The sequence below is a fragment of the Melanerpes formicivorus genome, unplaced genomic scaffold (assembly GCF_026170545.1).
Source record: "Melanerpes formicivorus ecotype bairdi unplaced genomic scaffold, bMelFor1.0.p_v2 SCAF_129, whole genome shotgun sequence".
Classification (NCBI taxonomy): Eukaryota; Metazoa; Chordata; class Aves; order Piciformes; family Picidae; genus Melanerpes; species Melanerpes formicivorus.
Window position 1 is genome coordinate 859,190 of NW_027142481.1, and position 19,126 is coordinate 878,315.

The following is a 19,126-nucleotide window of genomic DNA, read 5'->3' on the forward strand; positions in this document are numbered from 1 at the left end:
GACCTCCTGGGGCTGCCTTGGGTGGAGCAGGCAGAGACCTCCTGGGGCTGCCTTGGGTGGAGCAGGCAGAGACCTCCTGGGGCTGCCTTGGGTGGAGCAGGCAGAGACCTCCTGGGGCTGCCTTGGGTGGAGCAGGCAGGGACCTCCTGCTGGAGCAGGCCAGGTTTGTGCTGCTCTGCTGCTGGGATCCCTGCACACACAGGCTGTGCTTGCAGCATCAGGCTGGGCACCAGGAGGCCCTGGCAGGGCTGGAGCAGGGCTGGAGGCTTTCACCCCTGTGGCCCTTCCAGGGCGCCTGGCTTCAGGCCTCGACACATCTCAACCTCTCCTGCCGTGGTACAGTTTGGCTTCAGCACTGCCTCCCTGCTGCTGACTGAACCCCATCTCCCCCCCTCCCCTTTCTCCTGCCTTCTCTTTCCACAGGGAGACAACCCTCCTCCTGCAGGCTTCATCGTGCCAGGCGCCCTCAGCCCTGCCGTGCCGGCGCAGCAGGCTCCAGCCTCCGGCTACAGCCTCTACTCGCAGGCAGGCGCCCGCCCAGCCTACCCTCAGCGTGAGTACCAGCAGCTCCCCTGCCCCCAGCCCCCTGGGACATGAGCAAAGTGATGATAAGGTCTAAAGAATCCCCCCACCTTCACCTGAGGGTAGCCACTCACCCTCCTGGGGGCTGCGAGGGCTCAGACCAAGCCAGTCTCACTTTGCAGCTAGCTCAGGGCAATCCCAGGCACTGATCCAGGCTGGGCAGGGACTGGCTGAAGAGCAGCCCTGGAGAAAAGGCCTTGGGGGTGCTGGGGGAGGAGAGAAGCTCCCCAGGAGCCAGCAGGGAGCACTTGCAGCCCAGAGAGCCAAGCAGAGCCTGGGCTGCAGCAAGAGAAGTGTGGCCAGCAGGGCCAGGGAGGGGATTCTGCCCCTCTGCTCCACTCTGCTGAGCCCACAGCTGCAGCTCTGGGGCCAGCTCTGGAGCCTCTGTGCCAGGAAGGCTGTGGAGGGGCTGGAAGGTGTCCAGAGCAGGGCCAGGAGGAGGAGCAGAGGGCTGGAGCTGCTCTGCTCTGAGCACAGCCTGAGAGAGTTGGGGTTGTGCAGGCTGGAGAGGAGAAGGCTCCCAGGAGACCTTCCGGTGGCCTTGCAGGAGCTGCAGGGGGCTGCAAGCAAGCTGGGGAGGGACTTTGGAGGGGGTGAGGGAGGGCTAGGAGTGGGGGGGCTGGAGCAGAAGTAGAAGTGGGGAGCTGGAGCTTGGCTGTGAGGAAGAAGTTGTTGGGCAGGAGGGTGGTGAGAGCCTGGCCCAGGCTGCCCAGGGAGGTGGTGGAAGCCTCCTGGCTGGAGGTGTTTGCAGCCAGGCTGGAGGTGGCTGTGAGCAAGCTGCTGTGGTGTGAGGTGTCCCTGCCCATGGCAGGGGGTTGGGGCTGGCTGAGCCTTGAGCTCCCTTCCAGCCCTGCCAGCTCTGTGCTGCTGGGGCATGGGGAAAGCTCCCAAGATGACATCTGAGGACTGTTGTGCCTTGCTGTGGTCCAGCCATCAGGCACCTCCTGTCAGACACTGTCCTTTGCTGGAAGGTGTCTGCCCACAGCTCACTCCTCAGCTGGCCCTTCCCAAGGGTGTGCTGGGATCAGAACCCTCCTCAGTGAGTCCTGGAGAAGCAGCATGGGGCTGGCAAGGAGGAGCCCAACCCCTCCACGTGGGGCTGCTGCTCATGTGGCCTCTGTGAAGATGCAGAAGGGGGTGAGGAGATAAGGGCAGGAGCAGAGGGCAGGGAGGAGGGGGGCAGAGCCCTGGCACAGTCAAAGCAGGCAGACAGTGGTTATAGCTGGGCAGAGGCAGTGTTGCTAAGCTGCAGTGGGAGGCTGTGAGCTTGCATTCACCTCAGGGACTTGCTCACCCCCTTGGCCTAGGCTTTCCCTTTGTGCCAGCCTGGGGCAGGGGTTCCCTTCCCTGGGGGGCATGGTGAGGGTTACAGTGCTCTGCAGTTGGCCACATGCCTCAGCCCCACCCTGGGCAGCAGGAGAGTCTGGGGGCAGAATGGGAGCCCTTACAGCCAAGGAAGCCCTTTCTCTGGCATCCTGTTCCCTGTGCCATGCTGAGGTCTTGAGCAGTCCTTCAAGTGCAGGCAGAGCTGGGGGAGCCAGGGGGGAGGAGGGAAGGGTGAGGATGAGGGGGAGGCAGGGGCAGAAGGAAGCAGAGGCAGGTGGAGCCTGCTCCCCGTTGTCAGCTCACTGACCCCCTGTCTTTTCTCCCTGTTTGTAGTGTATCAGGCCACACAGCAGTACTCCTGTGGAACAGGGGGACCAGCACTCTATCAGCTTCAGCAGCCTCTCACTGCCCCTGCTTCAGCCTCTTACCCTAACCCTGCTCCCAACACCACCCCTCCCTACCTCTCCTCTGCCCCTGCCCCCTCCGTGCCCTCCCCGCTGTACCCCGGGCAGCCTCAACCCTCCCCGACCAGCCTCACCCCAGGCTCCTCCTTCCCCCCTCCTCCTTCTGGCACTTCCTTTCAGCATGGCAGGCCAGGACCACCAGCAACCTCTGTGGCTTATGCATTACCTCCTGGACCAACAGGTACTCTGCCTGCAACCAGTGACCTTCCTGCATCCCAGAGAACAGGTCTGCGCTTGGACAGCAGGGCAGGCAGGGAGGGGGAGGGAGGTGCTGCTGTGCTTCCTCACACAGTGAAACCTGCCCCTTTGCCTGGGGAATGCTCTCTGCAAGGTCTGCTTTTGCTTCTACAGGCTCAGCTGAAAAGCATTTCTAAACCACACTCCCCCTCCACCCTTCCCCACAGAGGTGGCAGTGGTACAGCTGTGCTGCTGCTGCAGCAGCGGTGTGAGCCAGGCCTTGCCACTAGCACAGCTCTTTGGCTCAGGGCAGCACTGGGTGGATGGAGGCACAGTTTCAACCTTGTGAGGCTGGCCTCAGAGCCTGCTGTGTGGTGGAGAGCAGGATACAGAGCCCAGCAAGCTTTCCCCTGTGCTGCAGGGGAGAGGTGATCCCAGGTCTGCAGAGGGAAGGTGTTCCTGCAGCCCTGCTGGGGGAGCAGCAGCAGCTTCTCTTCAAACAGCATTTGCTGTGGCATCAGCTTGCTTCCACTGTGGCCCTCCCTTAACCACTCAGTGGAAGTGGTAAAGGCCAGGCTGGAGGAGGCCTTGAGCAAGCTGATGTGGTGGGAGGTGTCCCTCCCCATGGATGATCTTCAAGGCCCCTTCCAAGCCAACCCATCCTGTGGGTGTGATTCAGGGGAGCTGTGAATGCCTTCCCAGGCAAGCAGGAGTGATTTAGAAATGCTTTTGCATGGCCTTTGAGTGTCCCATGTGTGTGGCTGAGCTGTTAAGAGCATGCTGGAGTGTGCATGGGGAGAGAGCACGAGCTGAGCTGGGGCTCTTGTGTCTCCTTGGGACTGCCTGGACATAACTGTGTGCTGGGGGACAGTGACCTCACCTTGTGGTAACAAACCTGTCTCTTTGGTCAGCAGCCTGGGGAGCAGCTGTGCAGGAAGTGCTGAGGGATCCTGCTCTGATCACCTCCCAGCCAGGTGGAGAGAGGAGGCTGAGATCTGCAGAGCAGGGAGCAGAGGGAGTGGCAGGCAGGATTTGAGGGGTGCTCCAGGGGTGTTTCCTCTGCTGAGGACCACACTGGGCCTTCCCTCTCTTGTTTTCAAAGCCAGCTGGGGTGGTGCAGTGCAGGCAGAGCACTTTGCCTTTGTCTTGGCTGCAGCACTCCTGGGAGCCCACAGCTCTCCTGGCACTGCCTTCACACTCACACATCATGTGTCAGAGGGAAAGGCTCTTTTGCTCTCTCAAACATCAGAGGGGACTGCTGTTGAGCAGCCAGCAGGGCTACAAGGCAAGAGAGGAGGCCTTTTCCCTCCACCCTGCAGCCAGGTTCAGTCTCCTGTGTGGCAGATGCTGCAGCCTGCCCTCTCCTGAGCTCAATGTCAGCTTTGTGGCCTTCAGGCAGAGGACTTAGCACACTGGAGAGAGGCAGAGGTGTGCTGGATGGGATTCCAGGCTGGGCTGCAGAGCAGCACATTGTAATGCAGACAGCACAGCTCCTGCACCTCCAGAGGGATGCAAGGAACAAGCAAATGGCTCTTTCTTCCTGCCCTGCTTGCAGCACTGGCAGGCACTGAACCTGAAGCAGGAGCCAGGGAGGGATAGGACTAGGGGGAATGGAACAGTCTAGAAGTGGGGAGAGTTCTGCACTTTGTGCTTTATGCTTTGAGCAAACTCCCAGTTTTGGAAGCCATTTGCTTTCAGAAGGTGCTTAGAATGGCTTCCCTGCAGCTGGGGCTGCTCTGCTCTGAGCACAGCCTGAGAGAGTTGGGCTTGTGCAGGCTGGAGAGGAGAAGGCTCCCAGGAGACCTGGTGGCCTTGCAGGAGCTGCAGGGGGCTGCAAGCAAGCTGGGGAGGGACTTTGGAGGGGGTGAGGGAGGGCTAGGAGTGGGGGGGCTGGAGCAGAAGTAGAAGTGGGGAGCTGGAGCTTGGCTGTGAGGAAGAAGTTGTTGGGCAGGAGGGTGGTGAGAGCCTGGCCCAGGCTGCCCAGGGAGGTGGTGGAAGCCTCCTGGCTGGAGGTGTTTGCAGCCAGGCTGGAGGTGGCTGTGAGCAAGCTGCTGTGGAGTGAGGTGTCCCTGCCCATGGCAGGGGGTTGGGGCTGGCTGAGCCTTGAGCTCCCTTCCAGCCCTGCCAGCTCTGTGAATCCAAGCTTACTGTTAGCAGTAAAAGGACCCAGTCAGGGTGGCTTGCTCAGAGCAGGTGAAGCTCTGGGCTGTAGGAATGAGAGACATCAATGACCAATTCATCTTCCCTGTGTCACTTCCATGGCAAGGGAATGGGAGCAGTCATTGTCCTTGCTGGAGAGCAGCTCTGCCAAGGGAGCTGGGAGTGCTGGGGGACAGCAGGATGCCCATGAGCCAGCAGTGTGGCCTTGTGGCCAAGAAGGCCAAGGGCTTCCTGGGGGGCATCAAGAAGAGTGTGGCCAGCAGGCAGAGGAAGGTTCACCTTCCCCTCTACTCTGCCCTGGTGAGGGCTCACCTGGAGTATGGTGTCCAGTTCTGGGCTCCTCAGCTCAGGAAGCACAGAGAGCTGCTGGAGAGAGTCCAGCAGAGGGCCAGGGAGGTGCTGAGGGGCCTGGAACATCTCTCCTGTGAGGAGAGGCTGAGAGCCCTGGGGCTGGTCAGGCTGGAGGAGAGGAGGCTGAGGGGCAGCTGATCAATGCTTACAAATAGCTCAGGGTGGCTGTCAGGAGGATGGGGCCAGACTCTTCCCTGTGCTCCCCAGTGCCAGGACAAGGGGCAATGGGCACAAACCTGACCACAGGAAGTTCCATCTAAGCATGAGGAGGAACTTCTTGAATGTGAGGGTGGCAGAGCCCTGGGGCAGGCTGCCCAGAGAGGTGCTGGAGTCTCCTCTGGAGACTTTCAAGGCTCACCTGGATGTGTTCCTGTGTGACCTGCTTTAGGTGCCCCTGCTCTGGCAGGGGGGTTTGGACTTGATCTCCAGAGGTCCCTTCCACCCCCTACAGTTCTGTCATTGTCCACATGGCCAAATTTCCTTCCAGAATTAGAAGTTGTCCATGCCAGGCTTTGTATAAAGCTTTGAGAAGTTCTCAGTGCTGCTTGTGTTTCCCTCAGCAGCCAACACAGAATGTCAGACCTGCAGGAACCCAGACTTGGGCAGGAGGTGGACCCCAGGGCACAGTGAGGGGCTGAGGCCAGGTGGCTCATGTGGGTGGGCTGCTGGCACACAGCTCCTGCCTGCAGCTGGAGAGCTATGGGGAAAAGCTAGGAGCTGTCTGAAGAGCACACTCTGTCCTCCTCCAGCTCTTAGATGAGTCCCAGAGAACTCCATATAAACAAGAAGGAAAGAACCCTAACATCAGCCAAGAAGGCCAAGGGCATCCTGGCCTGGGTCAGGCAGAGTGTGGCCAGCAGGAGCAGGGAAGTCCTTGTGCCCTGTGCTCAGCACTGCTGAGGCCACAGCTTGAGTCCTGTGTCCAGCTCTGGGCTCCTGAGGTTAGGAAAGAGGTTGAGCTGCTGGAAGGTGTCCAGAGAAGGGCAACAAAGCTGGGGAGGGGTCTGGGGCACAAGGCTGGGGAGGGGTCTGGGGCACAGCCCTGTGAGGAGAGGCTGAGGGAGCTGGGGTTGCTTAGCCTGGAGAAGAGGAGGCTCAGGGGAGACCTTCTTGCTCTCTCCAACTCCCTGCAGGGAGGTTGTAGCCAGCTGGGGGTTGGGCTCTTCTCCCAGGCCCCCAGCAGCAGAACAAGAGGACACAGTCTGAAGCTGTGCCAGGGGAGGTTGAGGCTGGAGGGGAGGAGAAAGTTCTTCCCAGCAAGAGAGATTGGCCACTGGGATGAGCTGCCCAGGGAGGTGGTGGAGTCCCCATCCCTGGAGGTGTTCAGGAGGAGCTTGGATGTGGCACTTGGAGCCTTGGTGTTTAGTTGCCAGGAGGTGCTGGGTGCCAGGTTGGACTGGATGATCCCTGAGGTCTTTTCCAACCTTATTGATTCTCTCCTGGGAGCCCTTGCTTTGGAAGGGCAGAGATGTGTGCCCATGCTGCCTGGCCTGGACCACCAGAGCAGCTGCAGTGGTCAGAGGAGGACACCTTGGTAGGAGCTCCCCCAGGAACCTCAGAGGCTGTTCCTCTGACTCCTCCTGCTTGATGGAAGCTCCCTTGCCAGTCAGGAATTCCAGACCAGTTCTTCTCCTCCTTTCCCAAGGACAGTGCTGGGCTTGCTCAGGTTTTTTTTTCTCAGCTCTCTTTGCATTTTATCTGCAGATCACTTCCCAGCTCCAGACCAGGCCTCTCTCCTCACAGGTACCACCTGAGCTGACCCTAATCACAGCCACACCAATCAAGCCAGACCCCCAGCAGTGGGCATCCAGTGCCATGCCTGCTTGCCAATCCAGCTTGAGTCAAGTCCAGTGTTGGTTAATTCCTTCCTTAAAAGCCAGCAACCAGGCATCTGCACTTCTGAACCACAGAATCAAATGCTGGGGGCTGAGGGGCAGAGCAAATGACTGCAGGCAGGCAATGAGCAGCTGGGAGATTGCCTTCAGGCCTTGCCACTGCCCCCAGGGATCCCACCTGGGATTTCTGTGGCTAGGGAGGGAGCAGAGGAGCTCCCCCAGGGGCCTGTGGCTGCCAGGAGGTAGCACTGCAGGTGTGGAAAGGCTTTTGAGCAGTGTTTTCACTTAGCCCCTTTTTGACCTGCCCTGGGTGTGGAACTTGCTCCAACAAAAGCTCAGAGGCAGATGGAGCACATCCTGCAGTGCTGGTGAGGCTCTGCTGCCTGAGGTGAAGTCATCTGCTAGGTGGGAAGATAAAAAGCTGGGGGGGGGAAAGCCTCCTGGGTTCTGGGGGGGGATTTGTGGCTTTGTGCAGTACATCCTGGTTGCTCTGCAAGGCTGTGGTGATGCTGGGGACAATCACAGGCTCTCTGGTGGCATGGGGGGCAGCAGGGCTGAGGCACTAATTGTGGGCTTGGGTGTAGCAATCATGCACACAGAGCAGCCCAGAGTGAGCCAGTTGGCTCAGACATCCTCTGTGCTGCTTCTGCTCTCCAAGGAACTGCCCTGGGTGTGCCAAGCTACAGGTTTGCCACCTTGCTCCAGCAGCTCTGCTCTGTTTGTGGGACAGCAGGCAGCCAGAAGCACGTTGGCTGGCAGGGCAAACCTGCACTCATGACCCTGCTGTCTCACCAGGGATGGCTGGGTGAAGCTGCCCTGAAATACTGAAGGCCTCTTGTTGCCCCTGAGGCCTCTTTTTCCTTCTGCCTTGACTGTCATGTAGTCACTTGGCTGTGCCTGAGCTGGCCTGTGTCTGCCACAGCAAGCAGCTCATGGGAAGTGGAGGCAGCTTCATGATGTCCTCCTTTGCCTGTGGTTTCTGACACCTGTGCTGCTGGATTGATGTGTATTAGAAGGTTAACATTGATCAGGGCAAGCAAGCAAACAAAAAGGGGATCCAAACCAGTTCTGATTGCCTCTGTGGTACCAATTCCGTGCTAGCTGAAGCTGTCCTCAGGCACCCAGGCTGTGGGGCAGAGCTGCTTGGGGCATGGTTGGCAATCTCTGCTCCTTCCAAGCATGTCTGCTCAAAGAGATTTGTCCTGCAAGAGTTAAAAACACAGTTAATTATAATGATTAAACCTACCCCCAACTAATCAGCTTCTCTCAAAGCCAAGAGCAGATTGGTCCAGCTGCCAAACCTGAGCAGTGGGTGCAGAGCCCAAAGGGTTTGATGGCTCTGGTGGGGTGTTGGGAGGCTCTGGTTGGCACAGCAGCTCTTCTGCCTCCCAGTGAAGGGCAGAAGCCTCTGCCAGTGGAGCCATGGTGGGGAGCTGGCCCTGCTGAGCTCCAGAAGGCATCACTGCCCTCCTCTGAGGTACTCAGAGTTTCTCTTTTCTCCCTGTCCAGGACCTCAGAATGGATGGAATGACCCTCCTGCCCTGAACAGAGCTGCCAAGAAGAAGGTACCCTAGAAAATCCTACCTTGACACAGGGGTGTGCTGGGCCCTTGATAAGCAGCAGCTGAAGTTGCTCCTGGGAAGCCAATTGGCAGGGAAAGGGAGGGAAAAAAGAGTCAGCAGCAAACAAAAGCTGCAGCTCCAAGCCCATGGCTTGGACAGGAGCACACTGCATTGGGTGAGGAGCTGGCTGGAGGCTGAGCCCAGAGAGTGGTGGTGAATGGTGCCACAGCCAGCTGGCAGCCAGGCACCAGTGCTGTGCCCCAGGGAGCAGTGCTGGGCCCCAGCCTGATCAATATCTTCATTGATGATCTGGAGGAGGGGATGGAGTCCATCAGCAGTGAATGTGCAGCTGACAGCAAGCTGGGGGCAGGAGCTGAGCTGTGAGAGGGGAGCAGAGCTCTGCAGAGGGACCTTGCCAGGCTGGGCAGATGGGCAGAGGCCAAGGGCAGGAGATTGAACACATCCAAGTGCCAGGGGCTGCACATTGGCCACAGCAACCCCAGGCAGTGCCACAGGCTGGGGACAGGGTGGCTGAGAGCAGCCAGGCAGAGAGGGACCTGGGGGTGCTGGGGGACAGCAACTGAACAGGAGCCAGCAGTGTGCCCAGGGGGCCAAGAAGGCCAAGGGCATCCTGGCCTGGGTCAGGCAGAGTGTGGCCAGCAGGAGCAGGGAAGTCCTTGTGCCCTGTGCTCAGCACTGCTGAGGCCACAGCTTGAGTCCTGTGTCCAGCTCTGGGCTGCTGAGGTTAGGAAAGAGGTTGAGCTGCTGGAAGGTGTCCAGAGAAGGGCAACAAAGCTGGGGAGGGGTCTGGGGCACAAGGCTGGGGAGGGGTCTGGGGCACAGCCCTGTGAGGAGAGGCTGAGGGAGCTGGGGTTGCTTAGCCTGGAGAAGAGGAGGCTCAGGGGAGACCTTCTTGCTCTCTCCAACTCCCTGCAGGGAGGTTGCAGCTAGCTGGGGGTTGGTCTCTTCTGCCAGGCCCCCAGCATCAGAACAAGAGGACACAGTCTCAAGCTGTGCCAGGGGAGGTTTAGGCTGGAGGTGAGGAGAAATTCTTCCCAGCAAGAGGGTTTGGCCACTGGGATGAGCTGCCCAGGGAGGTGGTGGAGTCCCCATCACTGGAGGTGTTCAGGGGGAGACTTGATAGGGTGCTTGGTGCCATGGGTTAGTTGATTAGGTGGTGTTGGGTGATAGGTTGGACTCGATGACCTTGAAGGTCTCTTCCAACCTGGTTTATTCTATTCTAAAAGACCTTTAAGATCACTGAGTCCAACCATTATCTAACTGTAGTTCCAGAAGGCTCCCAGGAGACCTTTTGGTGGCCTTCCAGGATCTGCAGGGGGCTCCAAGCAAGCTGGGGAGGGACTTTGGAGGGTGTGAGGGAGGGCTAGGAGTGGGGGGGCTGGAGCAGAAGTAGAAGTGGGGAGCTGGAGATTGGCTGTGAGGAAGAAGTTGTTGGGCAGGAGGGTGGTGAGAGCCTGGCCCAGGCTGCCCAGGGAGGTGGTGGAAGCCTCCTGGCTGGAGGTGTTTGCAGCCAGGCTGGAGGTGGCTGTGAGCAAGCTGCTGTGGTGTGAGGTGTCCCTGCCCATGGCAGGGGCTTGGGGCTGGCTGAGCCTGGAGCTCCCTTCCAGCCCTGACAACTCTGTGATACAATCTCCATACCTGGAGCTGGTGCTGAAACAGAGAGGGGAGATTGAACCTGGAGATGAGGATGAAATTGAGAGTGAGGGTGGTGAGACACTGGCACAGGTTGCCCAGGGAGGCTGTGGATGCCCCCTCCCTGGAGGTGTTCAGTGCCAGCTTGGATGTGGCTGTGAGCAACCTGATTCAGTGTGAGGTGTCCCTGGCCAGGGCAGGGGGGATCAGAACTGGATGATCCTTGGGATCCCTTCCAGCCCTGGCAATCAGTTCCAACCCCTCTACCATGGGCAGGGCCACCACACACTAGATCAGGCTGCTCACAGCCACACATCCCCTTCCAAACCTCCAGGGATGGAGCTTCCACCACCTCCCTGGGCATGCTGCCTCCTGGAGCTTCAGGCTCTGAAGGAGGAGGAGGAGATAGAGGAGGGAAGCAGTCTGAGCCTAACTGCTGGCCCTGGGAGCACAGCAAGCAGCAGCCTCCTCCAAACAGCTGCTGTGTGTGTGTGTGTGCCCCAGGCAGGGCTGGAGGGCTGCCTCCCTTTGAGCTGTGTTTGTTGTGTTTCCCTTGCTGGGGGTGGAACAAAGCCCTGTCAGAAATGTTGCTGTGTTTGTTTCCCCGATGTCCACCGCGGGGGGGGAGATGGTTCAGGATGTTGTCGGTGACTCACCGCAGGGGCTGTTGGCAGCCACAACCATCTGGCAGCTTTCTAAGCCCCCAGCAAGCGTTTGCCACTGGTTTTCCAGCTCAGGGAGGCTGTCCCCCAGCCCTCCAAAGGGTCTGGCTGTGATTCACTGCTTTTATAGCTTGCCTGTGCTGCTGCCTTGGGTTTGCTTTTTCCAGCTGAAGCCTGGCACCACTTGGTAGCCAGGGGGCTGGAATCTTCCTCTCTATGCAGTGCAGTAAGGACAAGTGCAGGGTCCTGCACCTAGGGGAGGAATCACAGCAGGCACCAGGACAGGGTAGGGGCTGTCCTGCTGGAGAGCAGCTCCACAAAGACCTGGTGGGCAGCAAGTTCTGCATGGGACAGCAAAATGCCCTCCTGGCCAAGAGAGCCTAATGGGATCCTGGGGGGCAGTAAGGAGAGTGTGGCCAGCAGGGCTGGGGAGGTTCTGCTCCCCCTCTGCTCTGCCCTGCTGAGCCCACAGCTGCAATCCTGTGCCCAGCTCTGGGCTCCCCAGGTGCAGAGAGACAGAGAGCTGCTGGGGAGAGCCCAAGGGAGAGCTGCTGGGGAGAGCCCAAGGGAGAGCTGCTGGGGAGAGCCCAAGGGAGAGCTGCTGGGGAGAGCCCAAGGGAGAGCTGCTGGGGAGAGCCCAAGGGAGAGCTGCTGGGGAGAGCCCAAGGGAGAGCTGCTGGGGAGAGCCCAAGGGAGAGCTGCTGGGGAGAGCCCAAGGGAGAGCTGCTGGGGAGAGCCCAAGGGAGAGCTGCTGGGGAGAGCCCAAGGGAGAGCTGCTGGGGAGAGCCCAAGGGAGAGCTGCTGGGGAGAGCCCAAGGGAGAGCTGCTGGGGAGAGCCCAAGGGAGAGCTGCTGGGGAGAGCCCAAGGGAGAGCTGCTGGGGAGAGCCCAAGGGAGAGCTGCTGGGGAGAGCCCAAGGGAGAGCTGCTGGGGAGAGCCCAAGGGAGAGCTGCTGGGGAGAGCCCAAGGGAGAGCTGCTGGGGAGAGCCCAAGGGAGAGCTGCTGGGGAGAGCCCGGAGGAGGAGTTGGGGACTTGAGCATCTCCCCTGTGGAGAGAGGCTGAGAGCCCTGGGGGTGGTTAGCCTGGAGAGGAGCAGGCTGAGAGGGATCTGATCAATGCCTATCAATAGCTGAGGGGTGGGGGGCAAGGGGAGGAGGCCAAGCTCTGTTGGGTGGTGTGCAGTGATAAGCCAAGGAGCAATGGCCACAAAGTGGAGCAGAGAAGGTTTCAGCTCAACATGAGGAGAAACTTCTTTCCAGTGAGGGTGAGTGGCTGTGATCTGAGGTGGCTGCTGTGCCAGGGGCAGGCCAGACAGGAGTGGGGGCTCCAGGGCACTTCCCCCTGTGCAGTGCAGCCAGGGGAAGGGTTGGTGTGGCCAGGGTGTGCTCCTGTGCTGCCTGCCCCTGGCACTTCTGTGTCCTGGGGACTCTGCAGAGCAGAGCTGCTGGCTGCTGGGGGGGAGAGGGGTGGTCTGTAGGAGCTGGGTGCTGTGCTGTGCCCACAGCAGCACCAATGCCCTGTCTGCTTTTGTTGCCCAGGTCCCTGATAACTTCCAGCCCCCGGTGCCCATCACCTCCCCCATCATGAACCCGCTGGCAGAGGCCCAGTGCCCGCTGCAGCAGCCCCCGGCTCCGGCCCCCCTCCTGGGCACGCCTGGCTTCCAGCCCCCACAGCAGCTGCTGCCAGGGCCCCCAGGCCAGGGGGGCTTCTCCCCTGCACCCCAGCCCCCAGGGCCCTGCATCCTGCCGCCTGCTGCCTCCAAGCCCAGCACGGAGGGGGCTCCCGGGGCCCCCATTGGCAATGCCATCCAGGTAAGGCAGCCCCGGCGGGCACGGGGTGGGGGTGGGGTGTGTGTGTGCATCAGGGGAGCCTTGCCTGGGGGCCCCTCTTGTGCTCCCAAAGGCCTCTGCAGAGTCTTTGGTCTCCAGCTCTGCACCACACTGGCACTCTGCTCCTGCCCTCTCCACCCAGACACTGCTGCTTTGCAGTTCGTCTGGATACAAACTGCAGCCCAGGAGGCTCCACCTCACCACGAGGAGGAACTTCTTCCCTGTGAGGCTCACAGAGCTCTGGAACAGGCTGCCCAGAGGGCTTCTGGGGTCTCCCTCTCTGGAGACTTTGAAGCCCCATCTGGATGTGCTCCTCTGTGACCTGTGCTGGCTTCTATGGCCCTGCTCTGGCAGGGGCAGGGTTGGACTGGATGATCTGCAGAGGTCCCTTCCAACTCCTGACATCCTGTGGGCCTATGAACGTCCTGGAGCAGCAAGCTGCTTCCTTCTGCAACTTCCCAGCCCTCCAGAGGGAGTGAGAGCAGCTGCTGATGGTGTCACCTCCCCAGAGGGAAGGAGCTGGGGTTGTGCTCAGCTGCCCAGCAATGCCACTGGGGCGAACTGAATACAGAACTCCCTGGAACAGCCTCACCCTGCTCCCTTGTTTCTCAGCATGTGCAGGCCCTGCCAACAGAGAAGATAACCAAGAAGCCCATCCCTGAGGAGCACCTTATTCTGAAGACCACCTTTGAGGCTCTCATCCAGAGGTGCCTGCTGTCTGCCTCCGACCCGGTAGGTCTGTGGGGTGTGCCCAGAGTGTTTGGGGTGAAGGCACAGCTCACCACAACCCCTCCCTCAGGCAGCTTCCTTCTTCTTACTGCTTGCAGTGTGTAGCAAAGTGTGGTGGGTTGAAATTCCCCCTCCCCCCCCCACCATCACCTTTGCCAGCCCAGCTGGAAGCAAGTGAGAGCTGTGTTTCCAGGCAGGACTGCAGTCTACAAGGGGATGCAAGCTGAGCCCATCTGGGCTGAGGATCCTTCTCTCATCACTGGCCTTCATAGTACCTCAAATGAAGCTTGGCTTCTGAGCTAGAAAAGTGGTAACTGCCTTAGTAAATGAACAACTTGTTGGAATTCTGCTGTGCCTGTGTAAGAATGGGGACAAAAGGTCCAGGAGTTACAGTATTGACAGGGGTCTGCAACTAATGAACAGCACAAGAGCCCACCCAGCTCAAAGAGCAGGGGAAGCTGCCAGCTTCTCCTTCCCTGCCTACCCCTGACCCCCCTGGACAAAAGAAGGGAGGAAGGAGCAGAGGAGTTAACACCAAAACAGCGCAGCCCAGGTCAAGCAGAAGCAAGTTAGGATCTCTCCAGAGCAAAGCGGCAGGAAGAGAGGAGGAAATTGTTTGGGTACAACCAATCTTGTGGTAGATCTCTCCAGTGGGGGTGGTTTAGATTGATCTTTGTTTTCCTTTTGCCACCCAACAGTGGTTTATTGACATTTTAACTGCTTCTCTGCTCAGGATCTGTGGGGGGAAACAATTTAAAGGCACAGCCTGAAACTACCACAGGAGTTCTGAGAAGGGCTGGGAGTGACAGGGTGAGGGACAATGACAGCTTGGTCAGAGGGCTGCAGGACCTCCCCTGGGGGCACAGGCTGTGGGAGAGTTGGGGCTGGTCAGCCTGGAGAAGATAAGGCTCCAAGGGAGACCTCAGAGCAGCTTTCCAGTGCCTGAAGGGCTCCAGGAGAGCTGGGGAGGGACTTTGGGCAAGGGCTGGGAGTGCCAGGATGAGGAACAATGGCTTTGAGATGGGAGAGGGGAGATTCAACAATTTCTTCCTCATTTCCAGTCTGAGAGTGAGGCTGGGGAGACTCTGGCACAGATTGCCCAGGGAGGCTGTGGCTGCCTCCTCCCTGGAGGTGTTCAAGGTCTTGAACAGCCTGGGCTGGTGGGAGGTGTCCCTGCCCATGGCAGGGGGTTGCAACTGGATCATCTTTAAGGTCCCTTCCAGCCCAAACCATTCCATGTCCCATTCCATGTCCCACCCACTGTCCCACAAAGCCTTGTGCTCAGCTGGGACAGTCTGGGGCCAAGAGCACAGCTTCCAGCAGGTGGAAGGTGGACATATGGCAAGAAGACTCTGAGCTCTTCATGTCACTTCCTGTGGTCAGCTTCAGCAGGGATGAGCATGAGCTCCCCTGTTGGGAAGAAAGCCTCCCCCCAGTGCTCTGCTCAAGCTGGGAACACTGGAAAGTGTTCAGTTCCAGCTCTCTTCTTGTTCTGGGGCACAGAAGCAGGCTGGTTTGGGTGGAGGCAAAGGAATGAACTGGCTATGGGCCTAGGCCACTTTGCTCTGCCCTGGGGAGACCTCACCTGGAGTACTGTGTGCAGGTCTGGAGCCCTCAATACAGGAAGGACATGGACCTGATGGAGAGGGTCCAGAGGAGACAATGAAAATGCTCAGGGGGTTGGAGCAGCTCTGCTCTGAGGCCAGGCTGAGGGAGCTGGGGGTGTTCAGCCTGGAGAAGAGAAGGCTCCAGGGAGACCTCATAGCAGCCTGGCAGTACCTGAAGGATAGAAGCCGTTGCCCTTGGTCCCTTTGCAAAGGCCTGCAGGGACAGGGCCAGGGGCAATGGCTTCAGATTAGAGAAGAGGAGACTTAGACTGGATATTAGGAGCAGGTTCTTCACTATGGGGGTGGTGGAACACTGGAGCAGGTTGCCCAGGGAGGTGGTTGAGGCTCCTTCCCTGGGGACATTCAAGGTGAGGCTCAGTGAGGCCTGATCCAGTTGGGGATGTCCCTGCTGACTGCAGAGGGGGTTGGACTGGATGAGCTTTGGAAGTCCCACCTGGCCTGGACCATTCTATCATTCTGGGAGGTCCCCCAGCCTCCACACACCTGGGGGCACCTGAAGGTGCACAGACCTTCCTCTGGGTGATTCCAGCTGCAGACCCACAGGAGGAGCAAGCGCAGGGAGCAGCCAGCTCTCTGGCGGCAATAACTGCACCTGAAGGATGGCCAAGGGCTCAGGGCCAGCCAGCAGGGATTCAGGAAGGGCAGCTCCTGCCTCTGCAACCTGATCTCCTTCTATGATCAGGTGACTGCCTGGTGGATGTGGGGCAGGCTGTGGATGTGGTCTGCCTGGACTGCAGCAAGGCCTTTGACACCATCCCCCACAGCAAACTGCTGGCCAAGCTGTCAGCTCGTGGCTTGGACCACTACACTCTGAGCTGGGTTAGGAACTGGCTGGAGGCTGAGCCCAGAGAGTGGTGGTGAATGGTGCCACAGCCAGCTGGCAGCCAGGCACCAGTGCTGTGCCCCAGGGAGCAGTGCTGGGCCCCAGCCTCTTCAACATCTTCACTGATGATCTGGAGGAGGGGATGGAGTCAGTCAGCAGCAAGTTTGCAGATGACAGCAAGTTAGGAGCAGATGTTGGTCAGTTAGAGGGCAGAAGGGCTCTGCAGAGGGACCTTGCCAGGCTGGACAGATGGGCAGAGGCCAACAGGATGGCATTCAACAAGTCCAAGTGCCAGGGGCTGCACTTTGGCCACAGCAACCCCAGGCAGTGCTACAGGCTGGGGTCAGAGTGGCTGAGAGCTGCCAAACAGAGAGGGACCTGGGGGTGCTGATTGACAGCTGCCTGAACATGAGCCAGCAGTGTGCCCAGGTGGCCAAGAGGGCCAATGGTATCCTGGCCTGCATTAGGAAGAGTGTGGCCAGCAGGAGCAGGGAAGTCCTTGTGCCCTGTGCTCAGCACTGCTTAGGCCACAGCTTGAGTCCTGTGTCCAGTTCTGGGGCCCTCAGTTTAGGAAGGACATTGAGAGACTTGAAGGTGTCCAGAGAAGGGCAACAAAGCTGGGGAGAGGCCTTGAGCACAGCCCTGTGAGGAGAGGCTGAGGGAGCTGGGGTTGTTTAGGCTGGAGAAGAGGCTCAGGGGAGACCTCATTGCCCTCTACAACTACCTGAAAGGTGGTTGTAGCCAGGAAGGGGTTGGTCTCTTCTGCCAGGCAACCAGCACCAGAACAAGAGGACACAGTCTCAAGCTGTGCCAGAGGAGGTTTAGACTGGAGGTGAGAAGGGAGTTCTTCACCGAGAGAGTCATTCATCATTGGAATGTGCTGCCCAGGGAGGTGGTGGAGTCCCCATCCCTGGAGGTGTTCAAGAGGTGACTGGACGTGGCACTTGGTGCCATGGTCTAGGCATGGGGTCTGTGTTGATAGGTTGGACTCAATGATCCTCGAAGTCCTTTCCAACCTAAGTGATACTGTGAGACTGTGATACCCCAGAGGAGCCAGCTCCTGGCTTACTGCTTCAGGAGACTGCATCTTGTTTTCCTTTCCCCTGAGTAACTTGGGTTGGGTTGATGGTCAGGCTGGCTGATCTTAAAGGTCTCCTCCAGCTGCCAGGGCTCTGTGGCCCTGTGCTAATGAGTTCCTTTCTCTTGCAGCAAACCAAGAGGAAGCTTGACGATGCCAACAAGCGCCTGGAGTTCCTCTATGACAAGCTGAGGGAGCAGACAGTAAGTCCTGCTTTGCCTCCCCCCAGCCCCAGCACATGTTGCAGGGGTGGCCAAGAGCCTCAGCAGTGCTGTGGGTTCCTCTGCAGGTGCTTGCTCTTTCTACAGGAGAGCTGGGGAGGGACTTGTGACAAAGGCTTGGAGGGCCAGGATGAGAAACAATGGCCTTGAGCTGGGATAGAGCAGATTCAGACTGGAGATGAGGAAGGAATTGTTGAGAGTGAGGGTGAGGAGAGACTGGAATAGGTTGTTCCCATTTGGAAGCTCCAAGCCTTGAAGTGCTCAAGGCTTAGGTTGGATGGGGCCTTGAGCAAGCTGCTCTAGTGGGAGGTGTCCCTGCCAATGGCAGGGGATTGGAACTGGATGATCTTTAAGGTCCCTTCCCACTCAAACCATTCTAGGATTTACCATGGCTCATAAACCAGCCAGGCACTGGTATCTGTATGCCCTGTGAGAAGCTCTGAGGTGTCCCCAACCCCTCTGCAGAAGCACCTGCACAGCCTCACAAGGGTCTCCATCTCCCCTTTCCCAGCTCAAAGCCATTGTTCCTCAGCCTGGCACTCCCAGCCCTTGCCCAAAGTCCCTCCCCAGCTCTCCTGGAGCCCCTTCAGGTACTGGAAGGCTGGTCTGAGGTCTCCCTGCAGCCTTCTCTTCTCCAGGCTGAACAGTCCCAGCCCTCCCAAGCCTGTCCCCATAGGCTCTCTGATCATCTCTGGACCCACTCCAGCAGCTCCAGGCCCTTGGGCTGGGCTTCCCAAGTCAGTTTCCTGAGTGTGTCCATGCACTTCCCCAGAAGCACTAGTAAGTCAAGTTCAGCTGGGGTTGCTTAGCCTGGAGAAGAGGAGGCTCAGGGGAGACCTCATTGCTCTCTCCAACTCCCTGCAGGGAGGTTGTAGCCAGCTGGGGGTTGGTCTCTTCTGCCAGGCCCCCAGCACCAGAACAAGAGGACACAGTCTGAAGCTGTGCCAGGGGAGGTTTAGACTGGATGTTAGGAGGAAATTCTCCACAGAGAGAGTGATTGCCCATTGGAATGTGCTGCCCAGGGAGGTGGTGGAGTCCCCATCCCTGGAGGTGTTCAAGAGGGGCTTGGATGTGGCAGTTGGTGCCATGGTTTAGTCATGAGGTCTGTGGTGCCAGGTTGGACTTGATGATCTTTGAGGTCTCTTCCAACCTTTGTGACTCTGTGATGACAACTTCCTACCCAACACCTCTGTGACCCCCAGCCCACGTCCTGCAGCACCACATCTGGTTATTGATAGAACCATTGGGGTTGGAGAAGCTCTGCTAGCAGGGAGGGTGTGTGCAGGCAGGCCTTGCTTTCTGCTGACCTGCCTTGCCTGGCTCCCTTGCAGCTCTCCCCAGCCATCCTCAGCGGCTTGCACAGCATGGTGAAGAGCATCGAGGGCCGCAACTACCAGGAGGGGCTGAACATCCACACGCACATCGTCAGCACCAGCAACTTCAGCGAGACCTCTGCTTTCATGCCTGTCCTGAAGGTTGTCCTGACCCAGGCCAACAAGCTGGGGGTCTGAGGGCAGCCTGCTCTGGCCAGGCCTTTGAGGGTTGCTTTTCCAAAGAAGCTCATCCCCACAGCCGAGGGGCGGGGGGGGCCGGAGCGGGAGCCGCTCCCCGCGGCGCAGGCGAGCGGCGCTTCCACCCTCCCCTCTAGGAGGGCCCTGGAGCCCTGGTGCTTCCCTTGTTTTACTCCTCCTCCCACCCCCCAACTCTCCAGGTAGCCTGTTTAATGGATGCTGCCCCTCCTCTCAGTTTTTAGATGCATGTCTTACTGCTCCCCAGTGGCTTTTAATGACGGATCTGCGTGAAGGCGAGGCCGGAGGCTGTGTCTCAGAGCCCCAAACCAGGTGGTTCCCTTCACCCCCCCACCCCCCCACTCTCCCTGCTCCACCAGATTAAAGAGCCTGATCCCTACTATCAAGTGTAGTTGGTCTTTCATTTTCTGGAGCTGCTTTGGCACTTCTCCATGGTCAGTAGCTGCCTTTTGCACTGGGCCCAAAGAGCAAAGTAAAGGCTGATGTGATATTTTCAATAAATGTTAATTTATAAGAA

The 19,126-nt window shown here is 58.9% G+C and overlaps 1 protein-coding gene across 14 annotated transcripts in view; it reads left to right on the plus strand.

The window, feature by feature from the left end:
* The window catches only part of SEC31A (SEC31 homolog A, COPII coat complex component), a 72,566-nt gene extending 53,440 nt beyond the window's left edge, over positions 1 to 19,126 (plus strand). For 2 of the 14 annotated variants that reach the window (XM_068167993.1, XM_068168000.1), the window contains 8 exons: positions 424 to 553; positions 2,242 to 2,598; positions 6,765 to 6,803; positions 8,405 to 8,460; positions 12,311 to 12,583; positions 13,214 to 13,333; positions 16,991 to 17,062; positions 18,412 to 19,126. In XM_068167993.1, the coding sequence (XP_068024094.1) occupies positions 424 to 553; positions 2,242 to 2,598; positions 6,765 to 6,803; positions 8,405 to 8,460; positions 12,311 to 12,583; positions 13,214 to 13,333; positions 16,991 to 17,062; positions 18,412 to 18,591 (1,227 nt within the window). In that variant the 3' untranslated portion in view covers positions 18,592 to 19,126. Of the gene's footprint in view, positions 1 to 423; positions 554 to 2,241; positions 2,599 to 6,764; positions 6,804 to 8,404; positions 8,461 to 12,308; positions 12,584 to 13,213; positions 13,334 to 16,990; positions 17,063 to 18,411 lie in introns of all 14 variants that reach the window. The other 12 variants (XM_068167995.1, XM_068168001.1, XM_068167998.1 and 9 more) reach the window with 9 other exon arrangements.